Source organism: Pundamilia nyererei, unplaced genomic scaffold (assembly GCF_000239375.1).
Source record: "Pundamilia nyererei isolate P.nyererei 1_Seehausen unplaced genomic scaffold, PunNye1.0 scaffold00093, whole genome shotgun sequence".
NCBI lineage: Eukaryota > Metazoa > Chordata > Actinopteri > Cichliformes > Cichlidae > Pundamilia > Pundamilia nyererei.
This window is the reverse complement of record NW_005187494.1, coordinates 1,773,425-1,796,824: the sequence shown is the minus strand read 5'-3', so window position 1 is coordinate 1,796,824 and position 23,400 is coordinate 1,773,425. Positions and strand designations below refer to the sequence as shown.

At 41.5% G+C, this 23,400-nt stretch overlaps 1 protein-coding gene across 6 annotated transcripts in view; it reads left to right on the top strand.

The window, feature by feature from the left end:
• Positions 1-23,400, top strand: part of pleca (plectin a) — a 100,356-nt gene that overhangs the window by 39,992 nt on the left and 36,964 nt on the right. Inside the window, exon 1 of one of the 6 annotated variants that reach the window (XM_005739780.1) lies at positions 11,376-11,446. The exons of 4 other annotated variants lie outside the window; for them this stretch is intronic. In XM_005739780.1, the coding sequence (XP_005739837.1) occupies positions 11,407-11,446 (40 nt within the window). In that variant the 5' untranslated portion in view covers positions 11,376-11,406. Of the gene's footprint in view, positions 1-11,375; positions 11,447-13,637; positions 13,774-23,400 lie in introns of those variants that run through there. One more of the 6 variants, XM_005739778.1, reaches the window with a different exon arrangement.

Sequence of the window (23,400 nt, the reverse complement as noted above, 5' to 3'; positions counted from 1 at the left end):
ACATTTAATTGAAAGTGATAATTTAGACCTGTAGTCCCAATGCAGATCAGATAAATCTATGCAGGTGAAAATATACAGCTAATACATTACTTAAAAAAAACTAACATAATTAATTGTTTGAGATGTACCTGAAGGGTTCGATCAATACACTGTCCCCTAATTATAACTGGTGAGGAGTGTTTGTTTACTCCCCTTTCCTAAGAACTTGTGGGTGATCTGTGTATAATCAGCTGGGATTCTCAGCAGTTTAAGTGCATTCCAGTGGTGAGCCAGTATCAAGGCAAAAGAAAAGAATACCAGAGAATTAAACTTGTCTCACAGCTTTTACACAGTAATCTCGATCGGTATGTTCAGTATGTTTTGAACAGTTCCTTCCTCGACAGTAAATCAATTAAAATGATATTTAGTGGTGATCCAGGGTTATGAGGAGGTTGGAGGCAAATGGAGCCCGTGGGCTCAGCAACAGGTTATATTTTAGGGGAGTATTCCTTTGAAATGCTCGAGTTGAGTTTCTTGGTTGGTGTGTGCGTGAATGGTAACGGAGCAACTCCAAAATAATGTCAAACCCAGAGTTTCTTTTGATGTTTTTATCACCTGAAACTTTTGGATCAGGTTGTGTGGTGAGCAGGAGAAGCTCTCAACATCTGGACGAGTGTGTCTGTTTCTTATTGTTGCCAGTAGCGATGCTATTGCCTCTGACCACTGTTCTGGCCTTGTACTCGATGCACTCATATTTCTTTGGTGCGTCATGTTACTGTGGCTGCAGGCATTCCTGGCCAGCCACGCCCTGCCATGGGTTTTGATGACTCATTGCAGTGGTCACTCACACACACACTTTCACATTTCCGTTGCTACGCTGTGGTTCCTCTTAATCATATGATGCTCCTATCTGATTTGGCGAAGTCTGGCGTTCATCCATTTTCTACTTTCCAAGTCGTCCATTTTAGGTTCAGGATTTTTCAAACCACCTTTGCACTGAGCTGCTTCATTCCTTCCCGTGTTGCCTCAGACTGGCTCAGAGGTCCATTAGTTTCTAACAGCATCAGCCATTTTTTTTCAGATGGTTTGTGATCCAAAGCTTTTATGCTGTGAACAGTATTTATAGTGGTTTGTGCATTACCAACAAAAACCTGTAGTCTAATAAGTTCGGCTTGACATTGTGATCCTTTAAAGCCAAATGAAAAACAATGCACTGATGCTGTTATCCATTTTGTGTTAATCAGTGATAAATACGCTTTTCAAATATTTGAATAGTTGCTAAATTTTTCTAAAACTCACATGGTTTATGTAACCATTTCTTGTCTTAAATACATATTTGTCCACATTTACCTGTGCATGGTAGGATAAAGCATGCTACTATCAGCACTGACAAGTTTTTTGCTAAAACAAACACCAGCAACAACACAATAATGTTCTGCTCTCAGGCTTTGGTCACATTAGAGATTGTGTTCAGATTAGAGATTAGATGCTACTGATCAAACATGAGAAACATAAATCAAAAATAGCTCAGGAAAAAATAAGGCCTTGCCAAGTAAAGCTAACATGTCACAAGTCTGCCACAGCTCTGCACAGTCAGTAGTTTCCAGTAACCATTAAATGCTTGAAATACCCTGATACCACTCATCAGCCTGCAGACCTGTTTGAGTGTCAGCGATCTTCCTCTTGTTTGTCCCTCTTCTGCAGTAGGATGCTGCAGCATCTCACTCAAGGACAGTTTGACATCGAGGTGTAAAGTCAGGAAAGCTTGAATAGCCTTGTTGGCTGCCCTCAACTTAGCTGTCTGCTCATATACAGAGATATATAATTAGTGTCAGTCCCAGGTAGGCGTAAATCAAGTAGTCATACACATTTAAGGGTGTCTAAAAGCTGTGAAAAAGTAGCTTTCTCTCTTTTATTAGCTAAGAGAACAGAAAAGTGGACAGTGGTGAGCAACAGCCCGATCATGTCTAAATTTACTTCAAACCCACGCTCTGCAACATGTATCTAATACACGTATCTAATAAACATTGAGAAGTTCAGTATATTTAGATGGTGCAATGACTCAGGCTGTGACACAAGGCTGCGTTTCCTCTGCTGTTTGTTTACAGACTACATCCTTCTTGGTGCTGTCATGATAACAGCATAAAGACACTTCATACAAACAAACTCCTGCTGCCACAAGCAGCTCTCTCTTTCTCCTTTGATTAAAACAATTTCATTGCAGTGGGCAGCTTTGACCTGGCCAGTGTTTGGAGCTCCATTTATAGCTTCTTCTTTCACTTTGGTTGTTTTTCTTCTGGGACAGGCCCAAATCACACAGTGTTTATTCAGCTTAACAAGGACTTGTTACTGCAGCAGAGACATGGCTCCATATGAAATTGATTAACTCCTCGCTGAGCACTGATAAAAATGCTTATGAGAAATTCTGCTTTCTCCTATGTGCATTTTTTAATGACGCTATCCGGGTAACAAGCATATACGTCCATGATGTTAAAATCAGATTTGTCAACATTAACCATCCATCAGTTCCCAAAAAACCTCTAGCTGTATTTTTGGTTTATATGGGATGTTTTAATTAAATACATAATCAAAAAGCAATATATTAAATAGCCAACTGAATTTGTATTTGTATAATATTTCAACATTTGCAGTTTAATCAGGTGCGATTCATCTTTTTCTGATGAGATTTAAGTTTCCTTTTTCAAATACATTTAAACTAAACCATACTAAACTAAACTGCATTGTGGAGATTCCATCTCTAAAATTAGTATGAAACTGCTACAAGCTTTGTTGGTGAATCTTATCACTCTGTTTAGTTTAATGTTAGGTACACTTACTTTCTTGTGTGTGTTCTCTGTTTTTCACTCATATTTGTGAGTGGGCTGATGTGTAAGGGTAGAGATGTCCATATAAAGGTTCCATTATATGGAGTTTCCAGCAAATTTTAAATCCATGAGCCATTCTGCTAAAAGTTGACACCGTATCCATCTGCCTTGGGAAAAAATGTGCCTTTTAAATCACTAAAAGATTTTTGCACTCGTTTTTCATGAGGTGGACAGATGTAAGTACTAACTCCAGAAGCACAGATGGATCAGAGAATAAGACGGATGACGCCTTTAATGCATACATTATCCAGAGGAATTTGGCCTCCATTGCACTGCAGACAGTTCAGTTTGCAGAATGTCCTCAGGACTTAACTGAACATCGTGTCAGGAACATGTTTTAAGTGCAATAGTTGCAGAATTTATCACCACACGTGTGTGTGAACTGTTTCAGCAATAGTCCTCCCAGCATTTTCCCACTGCTCCATTTCCAAATGTCAAAATGCAGACTTGAATTTAACGACTTGGAAGACAACCATACAGCTTAAACGACTTGCTATAAAGTACGCACTGGAATGTGGAGAGCATTTATCTGCCAGTAGAGTTGAATAGGTTTATTTTAAAGCACCCAGTGTCACTTTGAGTTGTCTTCATTCCCTCGACCTCGACCATCGCCACCATGGCAATGAGCTTTCATCATGACTTGGAGAGAGCAACAATAAACATCTACATTATTTATATCCAGACAAAGGTTGAGGATGCGTATTATTTTTTATTTTTCCCATCAGATCGTCAATCTCTAGATTGCATTTAAGAAAGGCTATAACTGAAGCTGTTAGAGGTGTGACGCAGGTGCAGACAGCTTCACTTCACTCCATCTATGATTTTGTGTTTGAAAACCAAACAAAAACTCTATTGTTGCTGCCAATGTGTTTGATATAGAGCCACGGACAGGTAATGGAGAACACATGGCGATTAAGTCTCTGCATCCAGTGAACCAACACAGTCCTCAAGTTTTTTTGATGAATCCCAAGACCACTAAATTCTTGCGCTGTGAGAGGCCTGTTTTCTTTTACCAGAAGAGTTCTTACCAGCTGTGCCATGCAGCAAGAATTTATCTGTGCTAGCAAAAAGATTGTGATTCATTCTTCCAGACATCTTCACTTAACGCTTCAGTATATCATTTCGAGTTCTATGACAGCCTATCGAAATACGATGGAACTGGCAGGAGATCATTTGCCGGGTATGATCTGCAGTGGAGCCTCATCTGGCGCAAAAGTTATTTGCGCTGATTGTTGCCATGCCCCAAAAGGGCGGGGTTATATCCATCTCCAGAATTCTGATTTATGTTTATGTGACTGCATAATGTTGAAATAGCTTAATACTGTTTGCCCCAGACCTGCTAGAGGGAGTCATCTTCCCTCTCCTGCATGCTCTTACTCCAAGCGATTTCTTATGAAACATTGCTCCCAGTAGAGAAATCAAGTTTCTTGACAAATGGGTTTGACACAAACAGGCAAAAGCTGATTTTCATTAAGCAGATTATAAAATTGATTGTTTGGAAAAATAATTAAAAAGCTTGAACCTCTGTATTTATTTCAACACTTCACCCTAATAGGTTTTCTGTTCAGAGATTTTAATGTGATCAGCAGAGATGTGCTCCTATATTCATTATTATTATTAAATGACTGTTAAATGTTGCAGCTGTCAGAGAGAAGAGGGAAAATTAGGAAGAATTAGGGAAAATCACCATCTCCTGCAGACTTTTTCCAAACCTCCTGTTTGTATTTTTAGCTCCACTGGCAGCTGTTGTTACCCTGGACTCTTATAACTGCTGTTCAGTCTCATTTGGTCTCAGAGGAGGTTGAGTAACATGGACCTAAACACAGGCACAATTGTCTTTTCTTATGGGGAAATCCACGACTTGATGGCTTTTCCATTTAGGTTTGCAGAATTGGCTGGCCGGAGATGTGGGCTATGAGTGAGGAAAGGAAAGCATGGAGACCAAAGATTATGCGCTGTTTGTACTTAATGTTTGACATTTAGGTTTGGTGTCTTTGAATAGCACTGAAGAACCTTTGGAAAACATTAGTGACCATGACTGTATATTATATTGGGCAAATTCAGTAGTTTAGAATACAAAGAGAGCCTTTCATACTGGAACCTTGTATTTCGTCAAAGTGACATTTTCAAAACCTCTTGCCTTTAAAAACACATGCCGATGATTCGCCACAGCTGTCCCTGTTTTGCACAGCATTGTATGCCTGGTTGTTATCCCCTCAGGCCTGTTCGGTGTTGGTTGTGTCATCCCTGCCCCATATCAGATGTTTTAGCTGTCAGCTTGTTTTTTCCCTGTTATCTGTTACCTACACATCTGTTTGAATGTTAAAGTCTCATTTCATTCATGCATGTAACACGGTATATGTACTATTCTGCAGTGTGTCTGTCTTACAGATGATTGGATTACCACCCATCACCGCTAATTGTTGTATCCCTGTGTTATTTCAGGTGTATTACTTCTAATGTCTGATGCTGTGTTAGAGTGCTGCACATTTTAAATCACCATCCTTTTACTGAAAATCTTCTCTGCAGTTATTTGTCCAAATGACTCTGAGGTATGCTAAAAGGCAGAATGTAATGTCTGGCTTTTTTGGTTTTAATTCTTTAGTTATTGCCAGGCTCCGTTTGGACTGTAGTCAACATACCACTAGCTCATTACAGTTACTCCAATCCTGCGTTATTAAGACCTTCAGTAAGTCCTGCAGTGACTTTACAAAAACTATTTTTATTGTTTTTGTCTCCAGTGCTGTTGGTAAACTCTTGTTGTTGTTCTCATCTGAGGCTGGTGAGGAAGGATTAAGATGACAACCTAGTGATGGTGAATTTGTGTGTGATGCACAGTTTTCTACACCATCAGCTCATATATGAAATAACTAATAGTACTAAAACTGGTTCACGTTAAGTAACTAGACATGAATAATATCTTGCATTTTAAATATTTATTTCATAATTATATATTGTCATACACTGTCTGATTTGTGCATAGATTTTGACGGATTATTTAGCAAAGAAAGAATTAATTGTTTGCGTTTTTATATATAAAACCCACACTGTTTTTGCACTTTGTGTTGAAAGCTGGCTAAGGTAGCAGGGGTTTTGTAGCAGCGGCACTGCCCATTACCCACACAAGGTCCAAACCTCCTTTTCTCGTCTCTGTTTGGATCCTTTTGGTTTCTGTTTGCATCCTGTGTGCGCACACCCCTTTAGATTCTCCTCCTCTCTTCCCTCTCGCCTCTCATCCACACTGTTTCTGTTTCGACTGGGGACTGAGAAGGTAGGAGGGGTTCTGAGCATCGCTGTTTCTCCATGCTGACTCATGATGACAACTGGGTAGATAAATGCTTCATCAGAGTGAATCCAAAATTATGTAGAATTAAGAATTTTTAACAGGTCTTCTTTGTGATATATTTCTCCATGCAAATACTGCGCATTGAAGTGCTTATAGTATCTGAAGAAGGAATTCCTTGAGGATCTCAAAGAACACAAGGGAAGACATAATGGTGGCTGGAATGGTAATGCCATTAGCCAATCTGAAAGCAATCTACGAGCTTCTCTTCAAAGATGGCGTCATTGTGGTTAAGAAGGACAGGCGGCCACAGTCCATGCATCCTGATCTCAATGGGGTGAATAACCTAAAGGTGATCCGTGCCGTGGGCTCTCTCAAAACTAAAGGCTACGTCAGGGAGACTTTTGCCTGGAAACATGCCTATTATTATCTCACCAATGAAGGTATCGGGTACCTGCGAGATTACCTGCACCTGCCTCCAGAAATCATGCCTAGAACCCTTCATCACATTTGTCGCCCTGGATTTTCTGCTCGAGTGCAAAGCGTGAAAGGCCCGAGATCTTCCATTTCAGAACTGAAGGCCCAAGGAAGAACCCAAGAGGGTGTTACGGACAGGCACGTTTACCGTCACAAGAGAGTTGAAGAAGAACAACCTGACAGACTTCCAAGAACCTTCAGAGGCTCCTACCAGATGTCCATTGGTCAGCCTAGAGATCAAAACACTACCTTGTTCAAGGTGGACAAAGACCTCTGCATAGAAGAGGAAAGTCACAGTAAAGTTTTCAATGCTTCTGTTCTCCACCATGAAGACAAAGCCACCAGAGGTCATTACTCAGTCGAGGAGGCCAAGCAAGGTTTTCATTCTCCTTCAGTTGTGATAAAGTTTCCAAAAGAAATCCAGACAGTTCAGAAGGTTCCTGGTGTTCCAGTAACAGAGGCCCTGCAGGAATTGTTTAAGAACACATGTGCCGAACCACAAACAGGTTATAAGGAGTCTGGACGTGTTGCTATGGCCACCATGAAGGTGCAGAAGACTACAACTGACGAACCTGTAAAAGAACTGATCTTAAATGAGATGAGAAGAGAGACCAAATATCTGTTCTTGGGGGTTCTTGAAGAAGAGGTACCTGCGAGTGAATGCGGTATACAAATGGTAGCAGACCCCCAGGCAGTCCCTTTGATGGAAGAGCTTATTGATGATGAAGAGAAAAATGAAGACCTTCTCCATGAGGTTGTCAACTCAGCTCCGTTTGGATCTTCTGCTGACGTTGTGACAGAAGAATACCACAAGAAGTTGCCAGGTGATGTTGAGGAGATGAAACATGTGATGGTTGAAGTTTACAGCCCTGCGGATAAAAGTGAAACATCCAAGTGTGACACTTACAAATCTGTGCAAAATATTCCCGAGGAAAAAACAATGGAATCTGACATTACAGATACAGAGAATGAAAAAGACAGTGAGACAATAGTTTCTGCAGAAGTCATGATTTCTCATGATGCATCTGGAGCCTCCTCCACTGCAGCCACTAAAGCAGACCGCCCCGTCCCTATAGTCCCACCAGTTTACCCAGCTCTGAAGATCCCTCTGCTTCAGGTAGACTGTACCACTCTTACAGAAGAACCTGAAAAAGGTAAAGATGCTCAGAAGACCGGGCCTGACTTCCCTGAAGGTTTGAGCTTCTTCTAACTCCTCCTCCCGTTTCTTCCTCTTACATTTGCAGTAAAGGCTATCTTGATGTTGCTATGGCTGCTGGCTCTGTTTATGTGGATGAAGCAGAGATAATTTAATCTAGTCTCTTATTGATACAAATAATGGTCCTGTCATTTTTCATGTAGCTAAATAACAACAGACTGTCAATTAGGTGTCATTTTACAGATGCAGATTGTGGCAACCAGTGGCCCACTTACACAGACAAGCTTTGTCTAAATGTGAATCATGCACATGTTTGCATACTGTGTGTTAGTGAGGGTACAGTTATATTTTTAAAATGCATTAGTCCTCATTTTGTATACTGTCACACATCTGCTTATGGGACTCACAGTAACTAAAACTCGAACTGTAGAAACATTAAGAATTTATAACAAATAAGAAAATAATGTGACTTTTATCCAACACTGATTATTGAGACACCTTGTAGATCATTTGTTTTATGTGGCCTGTGATGCTTTACCTCTGCTAGTCTTCTTAACTGGAAGCACATATAACTCTTTCTTTGAGATGTTTCGAGGGTTAAAAACAAGCAAAAAGCAAAGATAACATATGAAGCTTCTACATGTTCAAACTGCATCTGCCAAGCAGATTATTACTGTCGTATATTAAGCAGAACAGGCAGTTTTGTTCTGCAGTGGTTGTGATCTATACTCAAACGAAAAACAGTGTGTTCAGTTCCCCAAGGAGAACAGCATCAACTACCCATTAATTCAATGAATATTTAATTAACGTCTTGTTATTTCTAAGGTAGCAAAATTATATTTATGTAGCACAGCAGGTACAAACTGCAGCACAACAATAGTGAGATCAAAACTAAACTGAAAGACTCACAAAAGCTCCTGAAGTAATGAAAAGGAGTAAAGTTGATCATTTTAATTCATTAAAAAAAAAGAAATTTAAAAAGATAATTATTAAATTAAAAATGTTTTTAAAAAAACATGTAAATATAAACTAAATAGTAAACTTGAGATAACCAACAAATTAAATTAAGTAAAACAACCAGAATTCAGTTAAAATTATAATTAAGACCAGCAACTACATGACAAACAAGAATCTTTTAATTTCTTTTACTTATTTATTTTTGTAATTTTGAAGCCTTAAAGATCAAAGAGGCTTCTCTGGTATTGGTGGAAGAACCTGTCAGCCTGTTGAAGCCGGTTCATAGTTTACTGACACGTCTGAGAGATATTGAGCTTCCAGACCAGAGAGATGTCTGCATCGTGTCAACAGACATTAAAATATTCAGATAAACTAAGTCTAAGTGGAGGCAGATACTGTAGTTACCTCTGTGTGGGTGTTATATGGTCAAATCTTCTTCTTTTTTAACTTAAACTCTGGCAAACATGTTGTGGCGTTGTAGGGTATCTACAGGTGTCTAAACACAGTATTCAGTATTAAATCCATGCAAACATTTGTGCTGCTGTATGCGCTACATCAATGTGGCTGATTCATTAATTCTGGCATCTGCTGTTCTGCAGCTGCATGCACTCGTGTGTCCATCTCTCTTCATCTCACAGAACATGCTGCATTTCACACGGCCCCCAAACTAGATATTAATACAGCGCATAAAGACTTATAAAAGATAAATGCTTCTGCAAATCCACGTGCTGAATTCCCTGGCTCTACCTTTTCAATATGACATCTGCCTGAGAACCTTCCATTGTCGGGCTGATATATGACTCAGCAGAGACTGGAAAAATGTGAGTGCCATTAAACCACACTCAGCTTTTCCTGTCTGTGCCTCCACAAAAAAGGGCGAAGCAGCAAAGCAGTCCAAAACACAGAGTGTGTGGCATTTGCCACCTTTCATCTAACCTCCACTTAGCCCAGCCTGCAATGAACATGAACTCCAACATTTAAAAAGACCATACTGTATTTGAGTGGGTTAGCTGCAGCAGAACACAGAGTGTGTAACCTGCTGACTCCTAATCTAGTGTGTGCTGCATTTTTCATATAATACAGTAAGAAAGAAAAATCATTGAAGAAACCTGTTTTGGCTACGATGGAAATGAATTTTTCTAGAGACTTTATGGAGGCTCTGATTCAACACGGCCAAGGTAGGAAGTCTTTATTGTTGGAACAGTTCTGTCTTCTTACCAAAAGGTGTCAGCACAGAAATACTTTATGGCCAGTCTCAGGTTATCTAGCGGACCAAAGAGGATGAAGCAGGTTAGGGTGTGTCTCGCTGCCGCAGATCACATAACAGCTGAATACTGGCCATTGTGTCTGGGATTAAGTACACAATCTTAAACACAGTGTTTAAGACATTTTTAATATTGCTTTCTTAAAAAAACAATTGCATGTCTACCGTCTAGTTTATTTTGATCCTAAAAGAACGAATGTGTTTTTTTTTAAAGATTAGGAGTAAAATTTATTATAGTTCATAACTTTAACATTGAAGACCTTGAGTTAGACACCTCCCACGCTGCCTGCTGGCTGCGTCCGGGATCAAGTTTCCTGGTGTAAAATCCAGAGGGGTGTGGGCTGCAGGATGGCCCCTGACTGGCTGCTTCACCTCTCTCCTCTGCACAAAATGGTCACAGTGAAAAAGAGGCAGACCAGGCAGGGCTCGGGAGTAATGGGCAGCTGAATAGATAACATATCTTAAGATGCACTTTTGCATTCTTTGTCTGTTGGGCTGTAACTAATGATCCATATCTTTATTGATTAGTTTTAGGCCACATTAATCAACCAAAAAAAGTTCAGAAAAGGTGAAAATGTTGTTTTAAAAGCAGCTTAGAATTAAAGATAGTCAACTTTTAATTATATTTAAGCCACAAAAAGAGCAAAAATGAGAGCTGGGGATTTTTTTTTTTTTTGACATTTTTGTTGTGACACTTCAAACTTTTTGTGTTATTTATATCTGATGTCTCATGAACATTTATTTCATTGACTTTATCAGTTGGGCAGAACTTTAAATAGTATACGAACAACATCTTATATCGCAATTCTACACAACTACATTATAAGTCTGAAAATATTGTCCAAGAACTGAGCTAATATGTCCAACCTGTGTAGTTTTTGTGTGATCAGATTAAAATGTTCCATCTGTGACTTTAAAACAAAGCCGAGCTATAGTAGCGTAGAGTGATGCACATCCTGTGGATACGGCTGCATAATTGCACTGTTTCCAATAAATCTTTTTTTTAATGGCTTTCACAGAGCCGCCTTTGTTATAGCTGGCAAAAGTCACGTTTTCCGTTCTTTGTCTAAATCCTGTAAGAAAAAATGTGAATGTGTCCCTGGGAGTCTTTCTGAAGTCTTGCACATGGATTCCATCCAGCGGCGCTCGCAGAAACCACCACGCATGAGATGCTGTTTCCACTGAGGAAAGCCTCACAAATTAAATCAAACTCACAGCGCTGTGTAGTTTGTACTTCCCAGCTGTGCCTCTGCTTTTCTCTCTCGCTCTCACTCTTTCCTTTTTTTTGGGTGTTTTTTCTGCACGCCCCCCCCTCGTTTTTATCAGAACATAATGTCATGAGGTCAGCTCTGACTCCTTGGCAGTTCTGCATTTTCTCTAAAAGTTGTGAAGACGCTGAGAGAAGATGGAGTTGTGCTGTTGCTTCTGCCCAGGACCTCCCAACGGTAGGTTTTATTTTTACCGGAATCTTTTTTTAGACTCTTTATCAGTGAACTTAAAGATACCAGATCAAGAATAAACTATGCTGAGGTTAATTTCTTGAATTATGCTTGCCATCTGAGGACACTGCCACTCCCAGTATCAGTACTTTAGATTAAAAACATCTCTCACATTCCTCACATTGCTTCGCTAGTCTTACCTACGCTGTTATGTGAAAGTTGGGCATTAATATCGGAGGCTTTTTAAGTGCAATTCTAAGAACTTCTGAATTAATTAAATGTGTAACTTTGTGGATTTTGGCTATGTTGCTTTCGCGGGAGTATGTAGAATGTGTATCACAATATGGGAATCATTGAGCGAGTGCATACCATGTGAGAAGAGGGGGAGTGGGCTGGCTCCTCCCATGAGGGAGTGGTGAAATGAATTTATTCCAGACGTCTCTACTGCTCCCCTGGATTTATTCCCTTTGCTCAATCCTCACTGTAACTAATTGCCAAATTGCAGTGCCAGTTTCTAAGGCTTTGGGGATTTGGTTGACATTTTCAAACAAGGATCATATAAGGTCTCTCCCCAAATCAACTGCCAGCACTTTAGACTGTCAACGCCCACTTTTTCTTCTACACTTTTGCTTCTGGTCTTTGTGCCTAAACTTAGCTTCTTTTTTTTTGTTTTAAATTTAGTGCGAACTATATTGTGTAAGGCTATTCTGTATTCCCTTCTTTATATAGCATGACACAGTGCTCACGCTAAAGACAGCACGAGGTCGAGGCCGTCTCGACTATTTTTGCTTTCTCTATGGTGGCTGTTGGTGTGTGGCGTCGCTGTAAATGTGCGAGGGTGACACTCGTCTTGGTGTTGGGTTTCTGCACCACAGCTGATGTTCTTTTCATTTGTTCTGACAACAGAGACCTTGGCAGCGATGCTGTTTTGCCTCAAGCAATATTTTATTTTTTTAAACAGTGATGCAAACAGGTGATGTGTGCATATTTCTGCAGGTGCAGTTAGTGTTTCACAACTCTGTGTTTCGAGTTAGGCTGGTGAGGAGAAGCTCCCACAGAGGAATTTCATTGTGATCATTTGGTGACATAGAACTGTTTTAATAAAGCTGATTGACAGGTTTGAAAATGATTGCGCTTAAAGCGGCGTCCTTAAAAGGCATTCAGTCTGGTTCCAGAGGACATCTTCCCTCGAGGCTTGTCTCTGTTTTAACAACAGAGCCAGGGTAAGATGGAGAAAAATGAAAAACACTTTAGGATTTAGAGCTAACAATGCAGCTGGCAGTTCAGAGATGCTGAAACGGTTGGTTGTAAAACAGGATCCAGTTTAATCAGGTTCTAGGAAGCTTATACACACTGGTTGGGCTGTCCAAGCATAAGGAAGCTATTAGAATTACGGGAAAATTGTGAAGTTACATAAGGAGAATGAATTGATAGGGAGCGGATGATTATGTGATGAGGGAAAATAAAATTGGGAGGCATGGCTTCAGTATAAATATTTGGAAAAGGCGGAAGGGGTTGGCCTGCGACTGTGACTTGTAAACCGCGATGGAAAATGGGCTTCAGTCGGTAAAAGAAAACTTATGGAGTGAATCAGTTGGAAACTTTGACTCCAGCTCACAGTGGATGTCTCTTAGTTTGCCTCTTATCAAGGCTGACCCGACTGAGCGTGCTCTGTGTGTGTGCTTGTCACACAAAACAGCCTCATATATTATTAACTCCTGCAGATAGTCTGCAGCTGGCAAGGAAAGCAGAGAGCAAGTTTCTGTAGGGCAAAACCAGTGGAGTTACTTGATCTGTGGACAAAGAGGACAAAACTTATTTTTAACAGCGTCAGAGCTCCTCGTGCTGCCAGAGTTACAGCTTTTACTTTTAAAAGAAGTGCAACTTAAACGTGAATATATGAGAAACAGAGAGAGGAATTGTAAAAGTGCAGAGGAAAAAGGGGGAGGGAAAGAGTGCCGGAGTGAGAGAGATCAGCCACTTCTGCCAGAGGACTGAGTCACAGAGCAGAGCGAGGTGTGCTCTTTCACTCGTGTCTCGTAAAAGTTGCGGACAACTTAGCTGCAGCGCTCGTTTTAAAGTCCGGGGTGACACCACACCCCTAGACGCTCCCCTACTCCTCCCCTTTACTCCCCCCCTCCACCTTACCTTCCAACTCCCCCCCCGCCGCTACCCTCCCCAACCCTCCCACCTTTCAGAGCCTGGGACTCTCCACTTTGTACCAGGCCCGATGCCGGCAAGCCCCCCTGGAAATGTGTTCCCAGCCCTTGTGGCTGTGGGCCACATCGTTACCTTGATCGTTTTCTGGCAGTGGAGAGTACGCAAGAAGCAAGGTAAGAAAATCTTGAAAAACTCATCGCTTCAAGGCTTGCGCAGGGAGAGCTGACGGCGAGATCGGCAGATCAAAGATTTTCCTTTGCAAACAGTTTGTTGCCGGCAGTCCTGTTCTGTCGTCTCTGCTCTCTCTCGTCCTCTGTGTTTTTGCGGCACACGCTCCTCTCTCTCTCTTCCTCACTGCCCCCCCTCCTTTTTTTCCCCTCACACATCTCGGTTTCCTGTGCTATGGAGATGTTGCGATTAACCCTGTAAATGCTGGCTGGAGGGTGATGACGTCCGAAGAGCTGGAGTATTCTTGTGGAGAATGGGGTTTCGGCTTAGTCAGAGCTCTGACGGGCACTCCTCAGCTTCAGCTTTGCTCCTAAGTTGCAGTTTTTCCCTTCTGAAAACTATTCCATCATTTTTTTTTCCATCTTTGTTAAGATCTGGCTAAAGATCTATGTGTGCAGCTCTCTTAAAGTGACTGGATATAACTTTAATCTCTCCACTTTACCGACCTATCCCAGTTGTGGAGGCTGCTGTATTGTTAAAATGCTGGTTCAACCTGTTTCATCTTGGCACACTGTCGTTGTTAGGTTAACCATATCCTTTTGTTAACCAATCTTGCTGCAAGCATAGAAGAGTTACATGATGTTCAACTAAACTATGCAGCCTGAAGGTTAGTTGCATACTCTTTAATGTCATGACACACTCCTCAGGAAGGCCCACGTTACTGTTGACACAGCTGAACACTGTGGTGGTTGTCAGACACACCCCTGCAGGTGACACACCCTGAGGTGCTTTAAAGAATTTTTGACTGACAGTCTGCAGGTAAAAGAGAGAACAATTGTTGTTTTTTTAAATTTTGTTTTGTCTTTCAAATGGGAAAACCTGTTTGGCACTTTAAAACAACCGTGCACATTTACTGGATAATCTATTTGCACAAAACACATAAAATAGCCTTTACATGAAATCTCTCTCACCTAAATACATTTTAAAAAACAAAACTAACATTTTGAAATAGTTGGCTGTTAAAGCTAAATTAGAGCACTACTGTACTATTATCTGACCAGTGCTCTCAGCTGTAAACTACACAATCAGGTTGTAGTTGGGTGGAGCAAGACACGCCTTGAGTAGATAAGAGCAGTTTTCACAACATTCCTCACATTGTTGTGAGCAGATGAATGATTTTCAAAGAATTCTGAAAAGTCTTTCCCCAAAAAGGAAAAGTCCCTGTCCAGAGACTTAATATCCAAAATATGATCAGAACATAAGCAAAACAGGAGAAATTAACAACATGTGTATCCTCCTCTCCCTCTGTCTGCGTGACTCGAATGCGTGTGGTCTGTAAATTGCACGCAACTGAAGCCGCGATCAAAGGTTGCCAGGAAGTGCCGTTTGACTGGTAAATCGTGTGCCAACACTGCATTGCAAAACTAGGCCATGTATCATCACTAGCTTCTGTCGATATCAAGGTGCTTTGCATTTGGGGAAATCTGCTTTCAGCTCTGTTCTTGCCGCAGTGCAGACAGTAAGAGCTGCACATCAGGTGTGGTTGTATTCCCTCTTTATAGCATATTTCTGGCGGCGGCGAGATCAATATCAGGCTGTCTGTTCATTGTTTACATTACAGATTCAGTCATTCAAGTCAAACATTTCGATTTAAGGACACAACCCGAGTCCACTTGTGTAAGTTGAACTGTAGTTTGCTGGAACACCAAGGTGCCTTTGACACAGGGGGAAGGTGGAAGTAGGTAAAAGGGACTTTACCCAGAGCCAGGTTTAAAAAAAGCTCCGTGCCACAGATGGTGACTGACTAATGGTAGTAAACTCGACACTGAGGACGGTGGCCTGCGTATCCTGGATACAGTCATAACAAACGATCATTTAGATCCTCGGGACTTTAGAAGAATCTAAGTCCTGCTTCATTAGAGGCTCCTGCTCATTTTGATCTGTTCTGATCATTTAATGCCCTTCCCTGTTATTTTTGACTGCGTTTTTTTTTTAACTTTGAGATTTCCTCTAATTGTTTTGTGCAAAGGTCTTTTTAAGACTCTCAAGATTAGGATACTGCATTCCCATCACAATAAAAGTCCTTAACAATATTGTCTAATCCATTTAGGAAACCACACCCAAATCTGCAACAGTATTAATGGCAGACTCAGACTGGCAGCCGTGTCTGCTAAACCACGCGCCACAGACAGCACAGCGTAGGATCGGTTTCAGATTTGGTCTCGTGGTGTTCAGCTGTGACTCACTTTCCTGTCTCCTTTCGCTGTGGTGGTAATAACAGACTGAGGAGGGAGGACGCCCCGCTGGGCAATAACTGAAAAACGAGAAAACATTCTGTTACTAAAGGACACAAAAACAATAAACAATGCACACCCAGCGTGTCCCTACATGCCCTTCACAATACCCAGCCTAACATAAAACACATTAGTGGTAAACCTCAATAGTAGCTGGGTTCATTGACTGTCATACACAGCATACAGTACAGCGTGTGTCTGCGCTGAGGGAGGGCCTCGGTTCTTATCCTCATCTCTGTCCTCGACTGTTTTTTCTATCTAGGCTGTTGCTGTATTGGCATCATCGTTATTAATGAAAAACGAAGCCACAGCCAATCAGATGCTTTCCGGATTGTACTGCAGGGTGCATTAATTTTAATAATTTTGTCATTTTCGAAAAGATCCCCAACACCACACAACACCACCTAACCATGTCAGAGCCTCCGCCATGTTTTACAGTTTTACAACAGACACTGTTGCACTGCTCTCCTGACGTCTTCAAGACCTGTTGCCACTGATTTTCAGTCTGGTTCTTGAGTAATTTAATCATAATAAGAATAATTTAGAAATAATAATTTGACATATCTCAGCCTTTCCCCACCTTCCTTAAGAATGGCTTCCTGACAGCCACCATTCACTGAGAACATTTCTGATGAGCTTTACTGAACAATAGTTGCATCAATTGAAGTCCAGATGCATCTATTTCACACCTGTCAACGTGTTGTCTTTGGTATTTTCCATAGATTAATGTAAAGAAATGGGAACTCACTCAGGCTGCTAGTAACAAAGTGCCTAAAGAAACAGTTTAAAACTTTGTTTTAGACACATCACTAGTTAATCCCGTGAGTTACTACTGGTATTATTTTATTGCTTAATCAGAAGTTTTGTTACCAGATTGTACCTTAACCCGCCCCCAATTAAAAGAAATATAACTTCTTCATAAATTAATTCATGTTCATGGCAGTTGGATTCTGTCACATGCGGATTAACGAGGAGCCAGCACCTTTTCATTTATGTGAAGTATTTCTTAAAGTTGCACAAAAACGGAGAGAAAATGAGCCTCCTGTGTCGGGGATATTTACGAGGCACAGCTGTTATGGATGTGAAGGGAATGTGATGATTTATTACCGGGGGTAATGTACGCTCTGCCCTCCTGTGAACAGTCACTGCGAGACAATGCACAGAACCGTCTGTCACCGCCTGCAAGTTTCGCGCCTTCCCAGAAGTCATTCCTGTTTCTGCTTTGCATTTATGGGGCTGTCGGGGGTGTATGTTATGCAATCTTGTGAAAGGTACAGTTATCACGCGTGTTAAAATAAGGACGCGGTGTGCAGTGTCTCTCCGCGGCGCGTCTCAATGGCACAAGTCGTCTGACGGATCGGAGGAGGATGGAGCAGCCGGCAGCTCGCCACTTCTTCTCGCTAAACAAAACGAGTGGGTTGGGCTTGTGACAAAGAGTCTGCAATCTGACTCGACCCTGGTTTTTCTCCTCCATGTGGCTCTCATAGAGTACAGAGCGAAGTTTGGAGGGCTGGTACTACACACGCGAGAAACCCACGAGTGAGGGGGGCGTTTTCGAGAAAGTCCAGCGCGCTCCGCGTTTACGCGCGGCACAAACAAACCGGGATGGCCGAAGTGGACGATACGGCGCAGGCTGCCCGGCCGTCCTGGTACGGCGGGCTGGAGCGGGGATTTCTTTATCGACGGACTAATTACATCCATGAAATGAACTGCAGCGAAGTGGGGTCTCATCTGTACAGCCGAATGTGTTGCGCAGGTAGGTCCGATCACTGCGCCGCTCTATCCATCGCTCAGTGACTGTAATAGGAGGAGGCTCTGCTTGGGAGGGGCTGCTGGGGTGCTGATGGTGGTAATGTTAACCTTTTCCGTTCCTCCACCCATGATACAGCAAGCCCCGAGGGCCAAAACAGTGGACGTCCAGAACTAGATGATTGAAATTAGAGATGCTTAAAACTATTTTTTAATTATTTCGTTTTTATTGTGATTTATTTCCCACATTTAGAAAACAAACCTCAGCCTGAGATAATCAGCTTTAAAGTCTTCATTCAGGCACCACAAAATCGATGTGACACAACAGATAAACACTGGCTTGTGCCATGGTCAATACCATCCTGTTTGCTGCTGTGTACAGGCAACACTGCTTATATCTGCGTCCCTATTCAAATTCAGTAAATATATCAATGGTATTTTAGACATATATAGAATTCAAAACTTGGAGAATGTTGTTTATTAGTAACATCAGTGATGAAAGTCTGATAATTAATTATTTTCCCACTGAGCAGATGATAAACTGTAAATCAGTTCGTCAACAGAAAGTTAATTTTGGATACTAAATCGTTTATTTAAGCATTTTTAGGTAAAAATAACTAAAAACCCTGTCAGCTTCCAGCTTCTTAAATCTTTAATTTTTAAGCCCTTTAAATGTCTCACGTTTGGCTCTTTTCAAATGTCTGCACTGGGCAGAGGTCTGTTATCTGAGAAAAGTTGATTTTACGATAACGAGGTTACTTCATGTCCTTGTATGCAGCTTCTTGATGCGATCATTTGTCTTGACGTTTGAATATAAAAGCGACTGAGTGACTCAGTACACAGTTAATTTGTCACTCTCCGGCTCACCCTGAATATTCTACAGGAGTGGAAACTGTACTTGGTGTTTGTGTTTACCCTCTAACGCCCTGTGAATGTGTCATGTGTTTTGTGGACTTTGGCATTTTCAGTTCTCAGCAGAAATCCACTTTCCCCCTGCACTCGGGTGTTTCCCCAGATGTTCTGGGCCAAAATAGTGTTCTGATGGACTCTCAGCTTCTGTGTGTTTTTACTATGTTGTCACGGCAACCATGTACACAACACACTTTTCCCACACACAAAAATCATTTGCCCACTGACATATGTAAACACTGCAGGGCCCCAAGTGACCTTGAGCTTTCTTAGCAGTAGTCTCAGGTCTCTTTAGGAGCACGCAGGGATGATTGGAGCTACTAGTTGTTGTGACATTAAAATGGATTATGGCTTTAAATATTCAGCTTCCCATGTTTTGTGCTGTAGCCTTTCAACCAGAAGGGGGAGACAAACTGTGCTGAGCAGCAGTTTTCACATATGAAGATCATAAATCCAACAATTATCCAGTTCTCATCTGTTCGTAACCACAAGATTGTAAACACCATGTGTGGCTGATTACGCATGTTTTTGTGCACAAAGTGCTTGCAAGTGATGCTGATATTGCAAAAGTGATGCTGAAACATAATTCGAGCATGTTTAAATGCAGCTTTAAATTGCAGTGGTGGTCAGGACATATTCCTGTGTCGCCTTTGGGGTTATTAAGTTATTTTTCCAGCTGTGTTTGTTTTTTAAAAGGAATTAATTCCGTTCAGGTATAATAGCAGACACTACCCGGTCGTCTTCTCTGACATGTGCATGTTTTCGTGCACTTGTCATTGTCAGCTCCGGGTTGGATCTGCCCCACCATGCCCTGGGGCTTTGGCAGAGTTTCTTCGCAAGTCATCCAGCATTCATACCATCATGAACCCTAACAGGACCTGCGAACCAGATGATACAAGGTGTTGATTAACATTCCTGTCCTCAGTGGGACTGACATCGCGTGCTGTCTCTTGCAAAAAACACAAATAGGGGTGTGTTTTTTATTTTATTTTTTAAAATTCTTTTAGGAGAGAGGCGGCTCCCCCTGTCTGTGAGGAGGGTCGGCTCGCCCTCAGCAGGAATTTACAGACTTAACGCGCTGAGCTGTCACCTTAAAACTCCTATCAGCTCTCACTGCTCAGGATTATCGCTGTGTGTTATCAAGGACAGGGAAAGGAGGAATATCCACACAATGCTGCACTGTGTGCACCAGAGCGTCATTTAGATACTGGATAAGACAACTGTTTTACAGTCTTAGAATTGAGGTGCAAAAAAGCACTTATATCTCTTTGCCACCTTTAAAGCATTTTAGCAAACTGAGCTTTAAATGAATAAATCTAGTTAATTCAATGCCGAGTTTGATTACACCAGGATTTGTTCAAAGAAGCTCAAATTTAGCTTCCAGTGCTTTCATGTCTTAAAACAAATACAGTTTAGCAAGTTTGGAAACTGGAAGTGATTACTTGCGGTTTTCAGTTCTTAAGCCTGCAGACAAATACTCTTTGCATTTGAAATTGAAAACTATAATCCACAGATTTTAGATTTTAGTGTGTCGATCAAAAGCCATTTTGCACAAATTATGTTTAGCTAATTTTAGCGTTTCTGCCTAGAGTCTTTGCTTTTGTTTGTAGCCCGTTGGCGTTCAGGGTCTGTTTAAAGTCTGAAGGTGCAGTCAAGGAAGCTCTCATGCCTCAGGTCCCAACAAGTCACCTCCCTTTATAGGCATCCCAAAAAATTCCTTTTCTTTACAGTGTTATGTCGGTAACTGCACGTAAAATTGGTGTTTTGCAGGGTGAAAGGTGTTGAAGGTATTTTAGTGTGGAGGTGCTATTTGTGATCACCTGGAACCAAATGGAAAAACAAATTCTGCACCCAGTTTTTTAGGGATGTTTGACAGAAGTTATTTGCATGAAGAAGATGCAAATGATTGTTGTCATGTGCACACACTGTTCAGTCTATCCATGCGGAGCCACAATAGCTGCTTTGTGTCTCGGATAATTTTCTACTGTCTGCTGCTTGTCCACCCCCTCCATCCCACACCCTCTTTTTTTTTTTTTTTTGGTTTGTGGTATTGAACTGGCACGACAGGGTATTGGAGGTCCATCCAAGGGAGAATAGTCTAAATCAAATGCTTCAAATAAAACTGAAGTCCTGCAGTTTGTTCTCATTATTCTTTCTGGTGCTGAATTGTATCCCGAAGACTGCTCCCTCGGTGCCTTTTATTCCTTAATTATCTCCTGATGGTGGAAGAGCTTTCATGCTCGAGGTTTTCTTGTGATTGTACTGTTTGGGGAAATGGCTGAGGACGTTCTTTCTGATGCCTCCTGGCTTTGGCTGTGTGCTCGGGACAAGTTTTTCCATTGATGCTTTGTGGCGTTGTGGTATGTCCCGCTACTCTGCCTCTGACCACACGCTGGTTGGTCAGAGGCACCGCTAGCTTGAGCAGTGGAGTTCAGTTGGGGTTAACAAGCTTCAGTGGTCCGTTTCTGTACAGCTTAGTCTAAATGAGGGAATGTCTCCTGTTCTGGATTAGTGATCTGTGGGGTCTTTGTGAAAATGAATCTTTGAAAATGAATCTTAGTGCAATAGTTAGCTGTAGCTACAAGATGAGTGGGATTCTAAACTGTTTTTTTTTTTTTTTAAATCCTCAAATTAAACAGAAAATAAAATTAAAAGTGCAAAGAATAATATAAATTGAGGTCTGAGCTCTGGTTTGGGTGGGTGCTGTGTGAGGGTTTTTTCATGGGTGGGGTCTGGGTGTAGATAACAGGGCTGAACCAGGAGGGGAATCTTCCCTGCAGACCTCTCTGTGGTGAATGTCTCTGACATTGCTGCCTGCAGGCAGGCATTTTGCAAGAGGTGGTGAAAAAAAAAAGTGGCGTTGAATGTCAGAGACAGCAAATGGAGATAGGGAGAAGAAAGGGAGCAAGTTCAGGAACTAAATCGGTGGCTTGAACACTCCCACTTAACTCCAGGAGCCCTCAGTGAGAAGCAGTGTTTCAGGCAATAAGAAAAAGTAGAAGTACACAACATCATCGCCTCTGAACCTGCAGAGGCTTCTGTGTGGTTTTGATAGCTGGCAGCGTGGCGATGGAGCAGAGATTCAGACCCTACTCCTCTGATAGTATGGGTAGTGATGGGGTGTTCGTAGAGGAGTCCTACTACCAGGGGGTGCTCAGGGCCATGGACCACAGAAAAGGTAGAGTTTGTTCCAGCAGTGCTGCATTTTTCAGTTTTGTGTTTTTCTGCAGTTGCATTCTTTGGTTTGAAAATGGTTCAGTCTGTATGTTAGCTCTTGGCTTGGCTTTGTTGTTTCGTGTATTACGTAAAAGTCCAAAAGTTGTGTCTGGATGTCTGAATTTGCAAAGAGTCAAGTCCGGAGCCTCTCTTTTAACAGATGGGCCACACCCCTTTTTGTGTCACATCTTTTCCTTTTTTATTTTTACTGGTGATCGTTCCTGTCAGACAGAAGAAATCTGTTTTGCTTTAATGTGAAATCCTAATTTGAGGTTTTGCAGCACAGATAAAATGTAGCCTGTTAAAAAGACGTTTGAAGTGACAGAGCCACTGAAATTCTTTAGAAGAAAGAGAGCACCCTATTTTGAGCATTGCAACAAGTCCGTGTAATAACATTCAACATACCCAGTTGCAGGATTTGGCAATGTGACTCATCCATGCACACTGTTTTTCAGGTGATCTGATATCTTGCACCTTTTTTGTCACAAGGTGAAAATATAAATCTGGGCTAAATCTGCAGCCTCAGGCTACAAAACTCAGCCAAGAAAACACATTATTAGTCAGAGAGATCTTGTGTTTCAGTGTGATGTACTCAGCCTGTTTATTTTAGGAATTTTTAGTGCTCCTTTCAGCCGACCTGAGAAACAGAAGTATCCTGAGCTGCTACATTTCATTTGTGCAGAAACGCATCTTTTATGTTTCGTAACACGTGTCCAACGTGTTTGCAAAGCCATATATGAAAAGCCCGAAATCAAAACCAGTGAAAAAGCAGAACTCATCTGTCTGCTTTTGAGGTTTATTTCACTTCTCTGTTGAGACCGCCTCGTGCGTGAGTGTGCCTGTGAGTCATGGACATAAAGCCACCGTGATTTGGGCGTTGGTGCCACGGGATGTCCTCTTCTTTGGTTCCCTCTTCATCTGATCACTTCTGTTAGCTTTGATCACAGAGCAGATAATACTATCAACTTCTTTACAGCATGTCACTGATGAGAAAAAAAACATTTGTTTTGGTGAACTGCTCTGTATTTGACAAGCACCCTCATCGCCAACTGAAGCACTGCACTGAAGAGGTGAAGTGTACTTTTGATGGTTATCTCTTCAAGTGGCTGCTTAGATGGCAAAGTTTAGGAAAAGCATTGCATATTATATGTTTGATACCTACTAGTATATGATAGGCTTGTTGGGAATAATCTGATTATGAAAGGACTACAGCATTGCAGGCTGGAACATGTTCCAGCTGAGGTGCTGCTCCAGATGATGACAGAGATAATCTATTCAGTGTTCCCCTGATAAGCAGGGAATTCTTTGTTTTGCTGCAGTAAGTCTTCTGTAATGTGCTGTCCCTATTGGGCATCAGATGTCCGTGTCTGAGTCAAAGTCACATGTGACTTTTTGTTCTGTCCCTGGGCAAAACAAATATGTCTCACACTGTTTGTGACTCTGGGATGAAAAAACAGATAAAAA